Source organism: Neofelis nebulosa, chromosome 7, assembly GCF_028018385.1.
Source record: "Neofelis nebulosa isolate mNeoNeb1 chromosome 7, mNeoNeb1.pri, whole genome shotgun sequence".
NCBI classification, from domain to species: domain Eukaryota; kingdom Metazoa; phylum Chordata; class Mammalia; order Carnivora; family Felidae; genus Neofelis; species Neofelis nebulosa.
The window spans coordinates 29720406-29734425 of record NC_080788.1 but is presented as its reverse complement, the minus strand read 5'-3'; the positions used below and the strand labels follow the sequence as shown (position 1 = coordinate 29734425).

Genomic DNA, 14020 nt, shown 5'->3' with positions numbered 1-14020 from the left:
AGGAGCACCTGTTGTTAAAGAAGGTAAGCTGAGGCCAGGGAGCCTCTTGGCAAGAGTTTTAGATGGGATGAACACATCAGCTGAAGGTCTATCCCTCCCTTAGAGAAGTCCCTCCCAGCCCCCAACATCTACAGTTCTAAGATCCGAAGTTCTCTCTAAAAGATCATAACAGCAATCACCCCACTCCACAAAACCTGTCCACAGTGACTTACAGCCTCCAGAGCTTTCTCACATCCATCAGCTCCTCATGCTGCCTGTGAGGCAGGCAGAGCTGGAGCTGTGAGGCACTTTATAGAAGGGAACACTGAAGCCTCAAGTCACAGAGCTGGGGAGTAGTGGAGCCCAAGGCTCTGGCCTCCTGCCTCCCAACCCATGCAGCTCTGCTGGGCTGTCCTGGCAAGGGGAACATGGCAAGCCAAGGTGAAGTGGGCCCGAGGTCAAGCTGGGGTTTAGGGCCCCACAGCCTGGGTTCTAAGCTCAGCACCATCATTTCCAGTGTATAATTCTGTGAAATTCTTTTTTTTTTTTTTAATGTTTGTTTGTTTATTTTGAGAGAGACACAGCAGGGGAGGGGCAGAGAGAGAGAGAGAGCGCGCGCGCACGAGAGAGAGAGAGAGAGAGAGAGAGAGAGAGAGAGAGAATCCCAAGCAGGCTCTGCACTGTTAGCATGAAGCCCAATTCAGGGCTCGATCTCATGAACCCTGAGATCATGACCTGAGCCAAAATCAAGAGTCAGACACTTAACCGACTGAGCCACATAGGCATCTCTACCCTGAAATTCTTTCAACTTCTCTGGGTCTGAGTTTTCTCCTCCATATGAGAGAAAGGTGACGTGAGGATGAAATGAGATCACACTGTAAAAACCTCCCTCCGGGGAAGGGGCGATTTGATGAACTTTTAATTCCCTTACCTTCAGGTAAAAAATGTAAACTTGAAAATGTATCCTGAATTATTAGGGGAGGTCAATATTTAAAAGAATTTTTTGATAAAGTGACGTAACCCCTTACCCATCACTTTAGTGATAACATTTTCAGGTACCAGTTAGGGCAGGGAGGACTCAGACAGGAACACAAAAGGTGCCTGGGGAGGGAAGTCTGTGTTGAGAGCTCCTAGGATCCCCTTGGGGCCCTAACGTGGGCGCTCATCCTCCTACCTGGCTCCCCAGCTCCCTGAGCTGAGGTAGATCCCTGACTTGAGTCCATTTGAACACAGCCTCCCCAAATCCTGCGAAGGTCCAAACTTGACAGAGCTGTGTCACCAGGCAATACCATCTGACATTTGCAGGACTGTTTTGCAGCTCTGGAGGCCACTTGCACCCACTTCCCTGAGCCTCACAACAACACTGTGAGGAAAGCTCAGCACCGTTCCCATTTGCCAGCTAGCACAACCAAGGCTCAGAAGGAGGAAGTTCCCTGTTCAAGATAACACAGCTGGCCATCTATACAGTACTCATGCCCCATTCTCCACTAATCTCTCCTGCCCACCAGTTTGTTACCACCTCCAAGATTTAGCTTCTGGGCTGTACTGGCCCTAAGGATGGACTGACTATCTGGCCCCTGCGGGCGGGGTAGTCCAGAAGGAAAGTCTCAAGTCTCTGGTTTGAAGCCTAGCTCCGCCATTTGTTAGTGATGCGCCTTTGTACAACTTTTATTTCATCCGTAAAATAGGTAAGTCATACTTCTAATGCAGTGAGGGATGGCGAGATAATAATGCATGCAAAGCACGCCAGCGGCCCACAGGCATAGAATGGGTGCAAGTCACTGAGATGACTTCGTGGTTGGGGCAAGGCAGCCTGACTAAACGCTTGCTCCAGGGCTAGGAAAGGTCGTCCCGGGGGCACCCCCTCCTGAGGTGAGCCCCCCCTCCCACCAGTCCCGCAAGGAGGCTCGCCCGCCCTCAGGATTCTGGGCGCAGAGGCCTGGGTGGGGGCGGGCCGCCGGCGGGCTCACCTTGCGAGGGCTGCAGCTCCTCCACGACGCTCTCGGCGGCCGTCTCCTCCGCCCACGTGCCGGCCTCCACCACCTTGTAGCGGCTGCGCGGCTGGCTGAGCACGTGAGGGGCCTGCAGTGCCGCCTCGCGCTCGGCAGCCAGGTCCAGGTCCTGCTGAGCCAGGTGCGCCCGCAGCTGCCGGATCTCAAACTGCAAGAGGAGAGGGGCTGTGGGCGGTGGGCTGCGCGCGGGAGGGCGGGGCCAGGGGCTCTTTGCTCCTGGGGCGGGAGCCAGGAGCCTGGCGCTGAGAGTCCTGAGGGGTGGGTGGGGCCTTCCTTACAAATCTCCAACGACACCAGTCGCTAGAGCCTTTGACGTTTATGGAGTCTTATCCAAGTAATAAAGTGCGTTCCTGTGTGTCATCTCTGGGATACTGTGTAGTCTGGCCCATTGTGAAGACAAGATGGCCATTAGGAGAAACACACCTGTGGTCTGTGGGAAGGGCACTGAAGGAGAGGCGAAAAACACGGGTTTGAATCTTGATCTAGTTACTTGCCTAAATGTGCGATCCAGGTGTGCCTTAATTCAGGTGTCTTACACTGATGATGAATGTAACACAGGATACCTGGGAACATCCAGGGCCAGCCTAACCAGCCGTGGGAGCCCATCCTGATGTCAGGGATCATCACCTGCTTGCTGGGCTGTCGACTGTCCATTTGTCTTCCAGCAACACCCACTTGCCTCTTCTAGGAGGTGTTCAGAAAGGGTTGGGCCCTAGTCCAGGCTATGTAGCTTCCTGACCATGTGGCTGGGTTCCCTTATCTGTATAACAGGGGTTCTCACACCCTAGATCTCTCTGAGGACTTGGGTACTTAAATAAGGGCTTTGAAAAAAGCTGCACATATTTTGATTTTGGTTAATTATTTTTTGTTGTTGTTGGGAAAAGCCAACAAACCCAGATGCTTCTTGGGTTTGTGGCTGAAATGGCTGTTCATCCTTGGGCCTTTCTGGGCCATCTGTGCAAAGACAAAGTTGACGTCTGTCGTTGAAGGGCCTGGCTGTGGGCTCAGCTACAAGGAGAGCCTTCACTGCCACCTAGTGTCCCAAGAACACATTGCATCGCTTCTGCACAACCTCCAGACAAACTCTCAAAGCCTGAAACAAGTGGTGGTGGAGGAGGGCAGTCCCAGGGAAGCCCAGTGCCTGGTCTCCCTACCTAGAAGATTACCTACTTGCCCATGATGCTCAGTGTCCTGCTCTGACCCCTCCCTGTAATGTTAGCCTCACACCTCCAACTCCTACCTGACAACAACATGGAACTGGGTCACAGGAATCACCAACTCAACTTGGTCAGAATAGGACTTCACTGCATCTGAAAATCACTCCTCAGGTGGTTTCATCTCATCTTAGCTGGAGCCAAAAATGAATCACCTCCTTTGTTTCCTTGCCTTCCCTCCCCCACCATGCAATCTGTCCCCAAGTCCAGCTCCACCTCCAAGTGCTACGCCAAGCCTGCCTGCCCCACCCCCCACCACCTTCACTGCCAGCCCTCACCTGGGCAACTGCAACTTCTACAGCCTTTTGCCATCTATTCTCCAGAAGAAGTCAGAGAGATTCTCCCAAACCTAGATCACATCATGTCACCATCTTGTCTACAAATCTCAACTGGGAGGAAACTCAACTCCTTACCCTTGGCTTACAAAGCAGGTGCATGATCTGGCCCTGTCTCTCTGGCCTACTTCGCCTAATCCTTTCTCTCTTTACCTCTCCCTGTGATGCAGGGCTTCTTGTAGTTCCTTAAACACACCAAGCATGTGTTGATCTGAAGGCCACTTCCCCAGCTGTGCTGTTTGCTCACAGATCACATAGTCAGCTCCTCTGCTCAGACCCAACCCCCCCCACCTGAGGCAGCCACCCAGGCACTTTGTCATGCCAGCCTGTTTGAATTCTCTGCATTGGACTTATCACCTTCTGATATTTTATAATCTATTTTAATATTTTATTATTTTTCTTTTGGTGTAAATGAAATGCACAATTAGAGCATTCGTTAACATTAGGGTGGTCAAGTAGGAGACTGATGTTGGGACAACCTCCCAATGTCAGTGTCCACAGGTTTTGTCTCTGGGACCACTCAGTTTTTCAGAGAGCTCATCAGCCTCTGGCAGCCTCTGTGCTGGGAGCAGGGCAAGGGAATGGGGCAGAGGGTCCCATCATTATACGGAAGGATTATCACTTAATCCTCGTTTTCAGCCCTGTACCCCTTCTCTGACCCTTGCCTAACCCAGGGACCACCTGCAGAGCCCTCTGGTTCAGTTTCTCCAGAGGAAAAACCTCTATGATTCTTGTAGGATGCGGGTGTGTGGTCTCCTGGCTGTTCAGGATTGGGATGGAGCCTAAGGGGCTCAAATATTGTGTGTACAGGCTTTTAGCCAACCCCTCTCCCTTTGGTCAGCTTCCCAATCACTCCTTTCTTCCCAAACTCTCAAGGGTTCTGAGGGCAGAATTAGCCCATTTCCCTCATTATCCTCTGCAGGCACTTGAATTATAAATTCTCCATTCTGCTAGATCGGTTACCCCTTTCTCATCCACTATTTTTCTCAAATCCACTTAAGTCTCTATATTCTTTGTCCTTATGGACAGGACTTAAAGAGACACTTTCTTAATTCTTAAGTGTTTATGGTTTTTTAAATAGTGATTTTAGTGGAGTTTGGGAAAGGAGATGATACAAATATGTGTAGTCACTCCATCATTTTCTTTAAGGACTATCTTTTGGTTTTCCCCTCTCACTTCAGTGATGGTATGATGGTTAAAAGAAAAAGAAAGAAAGAAAGAAAGAAAGAAAGAAAGAAAGAAAGAAAGAAAGAAAGAAAGAAAGAAAGAAAGAAAGAAAGAAAGAAAAAAGTCCTGATGGGTAGTTTATGCCAATCTCTGTGGTGTAAATACTCCACCATAGCCAATTTCAAACTACCAACACAATGTCATGGAGAATTGGGAAGACATGTACACAAGTGGTTCTCAGGGATGAGGGCTCTAGCACAGCACTGCCACCTTCGCCCCCCCTAATAAAATATAATCTATGTAAGAGCAGGGGTCTTGACTGTTTTGTTGCCTGGTGTAGAGAAGGCACTCAATAATTATTGTTGAATTAATGAATGAATGAAACTAATCAGCTCTGCTCAATTCTGTGGTTTCAGACCAAGCTCCAATCTTAGCCCAAAGCTGAGATAGTCTGAGCCCTGATCCTGCTCACACACTAAGCTCTGACCGTGAGCCCCAACCATGGTTACACACTGAACCCTGTACCTGCTCACACACTGTGCCCTATCTCTGCTTTCAGTCTAGGCTCAGACTCTGGACCTCAACAACTCAGTACTTACATGGGGCCATTGGTTGTAGATGGTAAGAAAGCAACCCTGGCTTATTATACGGTGGTCTTCTGTGCAGGGGGAGAGAGTTCAAGCTACCTCTCTGGCATCAAGGTCTCAGAGGTCACAAGGGGCCCATGAGGCAACCTTCCTGAGTTCTGCTGGGGCTGGAAGCCCCTCCTTCCCAGGCTGATCTGAACTTCCCATGGGCATATGTAGACCACTTTCTCCAAGGCTGCTCGTCAGGGCCAGTAGGCCCAGCTAATGGCCTTCTAGGCCACTCTGAGCAGATGCATTATTGATAACTTGTAATTGATATAGAGCTGCCCATGAGTGTCCCACTGGAATTCAGGCCAGACAGCCAGAGGCCAGGGCTTGCCCAGCCCCAAGCCCACATGTGCAGACATAGGCACATACATTAAAACAAGTTTTAGGCTACAGATATGAACCCCAAGTATATGGGAGTTCTCCTAGACATTCATTCATTCATTCATTCATTCACTCATTCAGATAAAGCATGGTGAGGGCTATGTTAAAATTCTGTTACGTGTTTTAGAATGAAAATGTGTCTCTCAGCTTGGAAGTGAGTCCTCAGTGGCCCCATGTGAGGGGGACCGTGTCTGCTGCACTGTGGGGAGTAAATCTCCCAGGACAGTCTCAAGGGGGTGACACCGGGTGGTACTTGTGGCAGGGGAGGCACGATGTGTCCAAAAGACAGAGGCCTGGTAGGTAAGAGAGCCTGGGGAGATCAACAGAAGCCACACCAGGCAGAGCCCTTTAGCCACAGCAAGATGTTTCTAGGATGTCGGCCTTTAAAGAGTGACAGGAAATCACTGAAATCTTTTGAACGGAAGGACAGGTGAGGGAGGAGGTGTTGTGGTGACTCAGGTGAGCACTTTGGAAGGACTGTGCTGACAGCATGGCGAAGGATTGGACAGAGATGGGCCAGGGTGGACCTGGGAATACCAGCTGGGATGCTATTTCTGCAACCTAGGCCAGATAACCAGAATTTGGACTAGGTTGGAGACAGTGGAGACAGGAGGTTAAGGTGACTAGTAGGAGGTAGAAGTGTCAGGATGGGCATGGATTGGAATGAGGGTGAAGGAGAGGGACATATTTTTACAAGCTTCAGAGGGTATGAGTGGCTGGATGCTCTCAGCCTGTGCCCTGAGGAGGAATGACTGACTTCCTACAGAGGAAGTGCATATAGCTAAATGGCTCTCAGCTCAGCTCAATTCAGCTCAGCTCTAGGGGGCTGTCAGGGTATTGCAGCTGGGACACTCAGAGCCTGGCTTCTGCTTCCCCTCTACTGAACATGGCCACATGTACTTCCCCAGCTGACTGAAGGGCTGTCAGGGGTCCTAGGATATCAGGACCTCATTAGTCAGTGGGTGAACTGGGGCTCCAGGGTTGGAAGAAGCCTCTGTGCTGGGAGACAGGGCAGGGGAAAAGCTAGGTCAACAGGGTGCATCAGAAACAAAGCTAGGCCCAGAATCCAGGCCTCTGGCTTCTAGCTTCACAGACTTTGTGTCAAGGAACTCGAAGCCTTAGAGACAAGATGGAAGAGACTAGGCTCAAGCAGAATACAGAGGGGTTGGTGGCTATAGGGGCCAGGAAAAAGCAGGAGGCTCCAAGTGGGGAAAAACCAAGGGCTGGAGGCAGGCACCAGAATTCTCAGCCCTTCACCCCTCCCTCACTCTGACTTTGGGTGAGTCTCTGTTCCTCTTTGGGCCTTGGTTTTACTGTGTGTTCAATAAGGCAAATGGACTAGCTGAACTCTGAGTCTATGACAAGCTCTGTGCTGGCTCTGGGAGCCTAGCTGGGAGGGAATAAAGTACAAGTGACAGGTGGCTCCTGGTGCTGTCTTGAGGGCCATCCCCTGCTCCCTGATGAAATGCCCCATTCCCGGAGGGCCGACTCTTTACAGAAAGATAACATAATCCAGAATCTCTAAAACACATTATTAACAGTGTGTAGTACACAAAAAGAGTTACTATTCATGCAAATAAGCAAACACACACACACACACACACACACACACAACCAATGTTCAATTATCAAGACATAAAACAGTCAAGAGGCTGCTTAGAATTTTCATAAAGGCTGGCTTATCTAATATTTGAGTTAGCAGATAAGGACTTCAAAATAAGTGTGATGATTATATTGAATTAGGAGGAAAGATGAACAGAATGGATGTAGCATTTCAGTGGAGAAACAGAACTTGTAAGAGGAATCAAATGGAACTTCTAGAAGTTCAACATACAATATCTGAAATTGAGAATTCCATTGGATGGGCTTAACAGCAGACCAGACATTGTAGAAGATAAGATTGTTGGACTTGAGGGCAGGTCTACAGGAAAATATTGCAACATATGGCCAAAAAAAGGAGGCGGGGGGGTGGGTGGGTAGGGAGAATGAGTGATCAAAATAGGTCTAAGAGAGATGTGAGACATGCTCAAAGGGCCTAACATAGGCAAGCAGAATTTCAAAAGGAGAAGGAAAGGATAAAGCAAAAACAATCAGTAAAGAAATCATGGTCAAGAACTTTCCCAATATAATAAAAAAAAATCCACAAATTCAAGAAACTCAGAGAATCTGAAGCAGGATAAATACAAAATATGCACACCTAGACACTCTGTGGTCAAACTGTTGAAACCAGTTAAGAAGAAACATTCAAGCTCTCCAGGGCTCACGTGGGCCTGGGCCTTGGGCCTCGAGGGGCAAAGGCACATGGTGGCTCTGATGACAAAATGAAGCAAATTTTCCATTGGCAAACTGGCCTGGGGGAAAAAAAGACCATCCTGAGACTCAGGGAGAATGAAAGTGCAGTCACAGCCCTTCTTAATGCATATCATTAGCTAAGTATTTCTATCAGATAACCTGACCAGATCAGCCAGCATCCACAGGGAAGCCCTCAGCATGCATTACAGAGTGAGTCAAGGCCTCTTCCATTGGGGCTGGGCTTTTAATGCATGCCCAGGTGGGGCCAGACCCCTGGGGCGGCAGAGCTGGCACACCCAGTACATCTCTGCCTATAATGGTCTGGTTTGTGGAGTACACTTGACACGGCCTTGGCCTGATCAATGCACACTCTGGCCAGAAGCTCGATGCTATCTAATGCAAGAGCAATAATTTTCTTCCATCCTATTAGTGCTGTCTGCACAGACTGCCCTGCCTTCAAACCTATCTGCTATTGGGATGGCATCCAATGTTTATTTCCATTAGTTTCGCCATTGTTGGTAACAATAAAAATCAGGAGACAGTTGCAAACTAATGATTTAGGAGCAGGGGGAAGCTGAATTCGACCTTGGCCCCTTTCCATCCATTGTGAAGATGACTAGTAGTTGGCCATAAATTTAAATTATGGCAAAAGGATAACATAAGTTATTCCTCTGATGGCTAATTTTATCAGCTAAATAGGCTTGTCATTAAAGCTATCGGCTGTTTTACAAATCACTTCCCATGCTTAAACACACACACACACACACACACACACACACACATACACACACTTCCCTTCCCACAGTGGAGATCTTGAATAATCCAGGTAACAAAGGCGATTGTGCTGAGCTGGGGACTTGTGGCCTCTGCGGGAAAAGTGGGGAAGTGGGGGGCTCTCTGGAATGAGTCAGATCAAGCACCACCCCTAGAACCAGGATAGGACCCTTTTCTGCTCTTTCCAATCTGCTGATGGCCATGGAAGCCCTTCTCTGAGTTGGCGGCCCAGCCTCAAAGGTGAGAATCTGTGCAGCCGTTGGCGTTCTCTCAGAGGTGCTGAGCACCGGGGATCCTGGGTCCCAAGCAAGGTCCGCAGATCACCTCCCACCACCTAACAAGTGGGTTACGACCCCTGCACGATCCCTGCACCTGAAAATGGAGCAGATGGAGAGGGAGGAGCAGGACACGGCCCTTCCCCCCACCACCTACTTCCACCAGAAATGCCTATTGCTTGGGGTCAAGATTATTATTCTGTTTCTTACAGAAAAAGGTCAAGGTGACTTGCATCATCCAGAGAGGATTAATAGATGTGATTGTGCCCATGGGATGGGGGAAAGGGGTAGAGAACGTCGTGAGCCCATGGGCCTCATTTTATGGATTAGTCCCCGTGCAAGTGACTGTTTTCTTGCTGGGCACATAGACCACTTTAGTCTGCATCTGGTGCCTTAAGTGTGACTGTGAAACTGAGTCCCATCTACGAAATGGGGGCAGAAGCCTGGCTAATAAAAACCTGTACACAGTTCTCTACTCTCCCCTTCTCTACTTCTCCCCTGCTGAAGGAAGAAAACTGCAAGGACTTAGAAGGAACTAACAAAATGGGAGGAGCCTGGAGGCCAGACTGACTGTGTCGAACAGTGGCCCACCACCCCCTGTCCACTGCAACCTGCGCTGGGCTGTGATGTGACAGACAAACTCTTCTTATGGTAGGTCACTGACATTTCCATATTTGTTTGATGTAGCAGCTTGTGTTACTCCGCCTGACAGTGACTTGTACAGACACCCCAGGCCTGGTGTAGGAAAGCAGACCCTGACGCTGCGTTCCATCCCTGGCCCTCTACCACGAACTGTGTGGCCTGGGCAAGCAACGGCCTCTCTCAGACATTGTCTTCCCGTCTATAAAGGGGTTAATAATACCTAGCCTACCCACTCTAACCATCAAAGCCAAAGGGAATTAAAATACACTGGAGCGCCTGGGTGGCTCAGTCGGTTAAGCGTCTAACCCTTGGTTTCATCTCAGCAGTTTGCATGAGCCTGCTTGGGATTCTCTTTGTCTCTCTCTCCCCCTCCCAGGTGCCCTCTCCCTCCCAAATAAATAAAGAAACTTAAAAGAATTTTTTTAAATACATGGAAGCACATTTGTAAATGGCCACCATTATACAAATGATTTAGTATATTTATTTTCTCTCTCCCCTTTTTTTTACATTCCCAGAAAGACTCTGATAGGCTGGACTTTATATATGTTACTTGACTTAGTCTGATCCTTATAGCATCCTGGTGGCATAAACCTTGTTTCCTCCGTTTTTCCAACAAGGAAATCGAGGCCCAGGGATTAAGGGGGAAGCTAGTCATTGGTGGAGTGGAGGTTGGAATCTTGCTTGCTGGCTCCTTGTCTAAGAGGGCTCCCTCCACCCTCCAGGCTGCCCCCACATAGGACTCCTCTTTCAGGAACTGAAGCTTGCCCAGGGCCCAAGACTGTCCTAAGAGGTTCACTGAGCTCCACTGGCCTCCTTGCAGGCTAGGCCTCCAGTCGCCCTAGATACCTGGGTTTTTGCTAATGGTCTCAGGGTGAATGGTACTCAACTTAGAGAACTTCCTTCTGTCCTTCCCAAAGGACCCTGGAGAAAAGAAATAAATTTTGACTGTGAGCCAGGTTGGATCCTATTAACACTGGGCCAAAGGCAAAGCTTACAGGGCAAAGAGCAAGCACAATGGGGACTTCAGAACAGGTTTCAGAATTAGAGCAAGATCCTGCGCACAGCTGTACATAAAGCTTCAGAAGTGGTTTAAGACGAGTTGGAAGAATATACAGTGATTTAACCGCTGTATCTAAAACAGCTTTAATCTCTGAAGCAGTCAGAACACAGGGACAAAAGCTCATGCTATCTCTCCAAAGGATAGTAACTAGCATCCCACCTCTGGAATCCATCTATGTATCAGCAAAATGAACCCCTAAGGACATTCTGGCCAGGACTCTCAGACAGAGAGTAAAACACAAGTGAATGAGAAGGAACTTTCATCAGCAGAAGGACTGTTGAATTTGGGGGTCTGAGGCTATCTGCTTCTGTCACAGAAGTGAGCAACCTGGAAGCAGGATGCAGAAGGCCTGCCAGAGCTTAGGCAGGGGAAGACTGACCAACAGAGTATCCTCCTTCCCCGCTGGCCCCAGATTTCCAGAAGGAATCTGTTCAGGGTGAGCTGAGCCCATCAGTCAGAAGAGATGATGGAAATACGGGAAGCAGGGCAATGAGCCACAAGAGTTCTGTTTCCATCCTAATCTTCTAACTGCTGTGTGAGGTTGGGCACACCTCTCCCCCTCTCTGTGCCTCAGATTCCCCCATCTGCCAAATCTAGGATTCTGCTAGATGCCCTCTAAGGATGCTTTCATTTATAACATAAAGTGGTTCTGGGGCACCTGGGGTGTGGCCTGTGGTAAGAAATGAGCTGCCACATGGCACAGAAGATAAAATGTACAAGATATTCATGTAAGAAACCTGCACACTGTGTCACCCAAGAGTCTCTACAGCACTTTACCTCTGTGGTCTTCCTCCCCAAACCCATAACTCCAATCTAGTCATGAGGAAAACATCAGACAAATCCCAACTGAGGAGCATCCTACAAAATACCTGACCAGTACTCCAAATGGTCAATATCATTAAAAACAAGGCAAGTCTGAGGAACTTTTATAGCCAAGAGGAGACTAAAGAGACATGATGACCCCATGTAATGTGGTGTCCTGAATGGGATCCTGGAACAGATAAAAGATGTTAGATAAAAACTAAGGAAACTGGAACAATGAATGGACTCTAATAATAACATACCAATATTGATTTATTAATTGTAAAAAATGCATGATATTAATGTGAGACGGTCTCAGGGAAATTGGGTGTGGGGTATACACGGGAACTCTGTACGATCTTCATGACTTTCCTATAAATCTAAAACCGTTCTAAAAAAATAGTTTATTTTAAAAAGAGCTAAAGATGAGTAAAGTCTTGAGAAATATTTACACAGATTCATCTTGGGGAAAGAGCAGGATGAATGCAAATTTGGTGTTTCATTAAACTGAAATTCTACACACTTCATGGGAAGTTTGGTAAATTTCAACGTTTTAGGTAGTGCATACAAATTCGATTTGGAAATTGCTTTATTAAACTAGGAGAATTCCAGCAGGGAGACAGAACACAGGAGTGTTTGACAAAGATGATTGAAATGACCTGGAGTGGGGTTGGAGGTAGCAGGGAGGTGCGCAGCAGGAAGAGACTCTTAGGAAATGCTGTTGAGACAGCTGAGTAGAGCTGGGTCTGTGCCTGTGGGAGAGCTGCGCTCAGGCTGTGGTTTAAAGATACCCTGGTGCATAATCTGGCCAATGCCTTCAACTGAGCACCAAGAAGCCATATGAATAGAAAAATAATGTAGAAAGACTCTAAGCAAGGTGGGCTGGGAAAGAACAGTATTCCATTAGGACAACTGAGTCTATTCCTGGCTCTAAAAGCCCTCAATCAACTGTGAACTCTTGGGAAAGTCACCACTCCTCAATTTTCTTAACTGTAAAATAAATGGGTGTATGTCAGGGAGGGGCTGGGCTGGCATTAGTTGCCATTCATCATGTGCCGGGTTTTAGGTGACATAATGTCAGAACCATCCTTCAAGGAGTTTTACTATTGCTCTTTTTCAGACTAGGAAAACCAAGGCCCACACAGGTCCCACCAGTGACCAAAGCTACAAGGCCAGGAAGTGGCCAAGCTGGCTTTGCACTCAGGTCTGTTGCTGAAGTCTCTCCTAACCATTCCAGGCGCTATCCTCTCAGAGTGGTTGGCTGCCCTGATAACGCCATGAGCACCCTCATTTTTTAAGGGTATTTGTAGCCCAGTCAAGTCTCAAACCTAGTCCCAAAACACAGGTGGAAATGAGGTAGGTGTCCACTGGCCCCGCCTGTGGAGTGGAGAGCAGCATCCATGGTTCCTCTGCTCTCACCGGGCCCCCTCCCGCCCTCCCTGTGGCCCGCTGGGATTCCAGTCCAGCTGCCTCTTTCTGCTGTCTCAACTAAGATTACAGGCTTCACGTGTTTTTTAAATTAAAACGGTTTGTTTCCTTCTGTTCATCTCTTTTCCAGATGTCACTACCTAGAGGGAATCTGTCCTTATTTATTGGCTCTTTCCTGTGCAGAATCCAAGGGAGTCTCCCTCTGGCCGAGCCCCCTAGGAAGGAGGGCACATGTGGGGGGTGACCTAAACCACGACAGCAGGAACACGCGGTCTCTGGGGGCTCAGGACAGGAGTCCTGCTGGAAACCGCTGGGGGTGGGGTTGCCATTAGGGTTTTCTCTCAGCTACGTGGCCCATGTGGTGTTGATGTGAGGCTGCTGTAGGGTCAGCTTGTTCTCTGCCGGGCTGGGAGGCTGTGTGTGAATTTATGAAGGGCAGATGTGGCACCCTGTGGGTGTCTATCATGTGGCCACTGAGGCAGAGTGTTCATTTTCCGATTAGACAGTAGACTGAGAGCTGCCTGACTAAGCTCCAGCCAGGTCCTGGATGTCACCCAGATCTGTCCTCTCTCCTCTTCCTCTATACCTCTGTCTGTCCCAAACCTAGGCCTCTCTACCCAGGCATCCTGTCTCCATTCCTGCCCTCACCCATCCTGCCTCCAACAGCAGCCAGAGAGATCCATCAGAAACTCCAAACTGATCAGATCTCCTACCCCTGCTTCTAACACTCCAGGCCTCACCCTTCCCTATAGGCTGGAGCCCAAGCTCCCTGATCAGCCAGGCAGGCCCTTCCCAAGACTACCTCCAGATCCTCCTACTTTCTCCTGCTGCTCATACTCTGAATGGCCCTAAGCGCCCCTGGTACAACAGCCGCTCTAGTGCCTCACCTGTCCCCTCTGCCAGACATCCGTCTCCAAGAGACCCTGCCCGATGTCAGCTCCCCTGGAAACCCACCACTCTCCTGTCCCCGTGGCATGCAGAGCCCCCAGGCACGTCCCTGCTGAAGCATGCATGCACCAGATTGC

The 14020-nt window shown here is 49.0% G+C and overlaps 1 protein-coding gene across 2 annotated transcripts in view; it reads right to left on the bottom strand.

Moving 5' to 3' along the window:
* TMEM266 (transmembrane protein 266) overlaps window positions 1–14020 on the bottom strand; it is a 125809-nt gene that overhangs the window by 14360 nt on the left and 97429 nt on the right. For both annotated transcript variants that reach the window (XM_058736941.1, XM_058736940.1), the window contains exon 9: window positions 1950–2139. In XM_058736941.1, the coding sequence (XP_058592924.1) occupies window positions 1950–2139 (190 nt within the window). The remainder of the gene's footprint in view (window positions 1–1949; window positions 2140–14020) is intronic.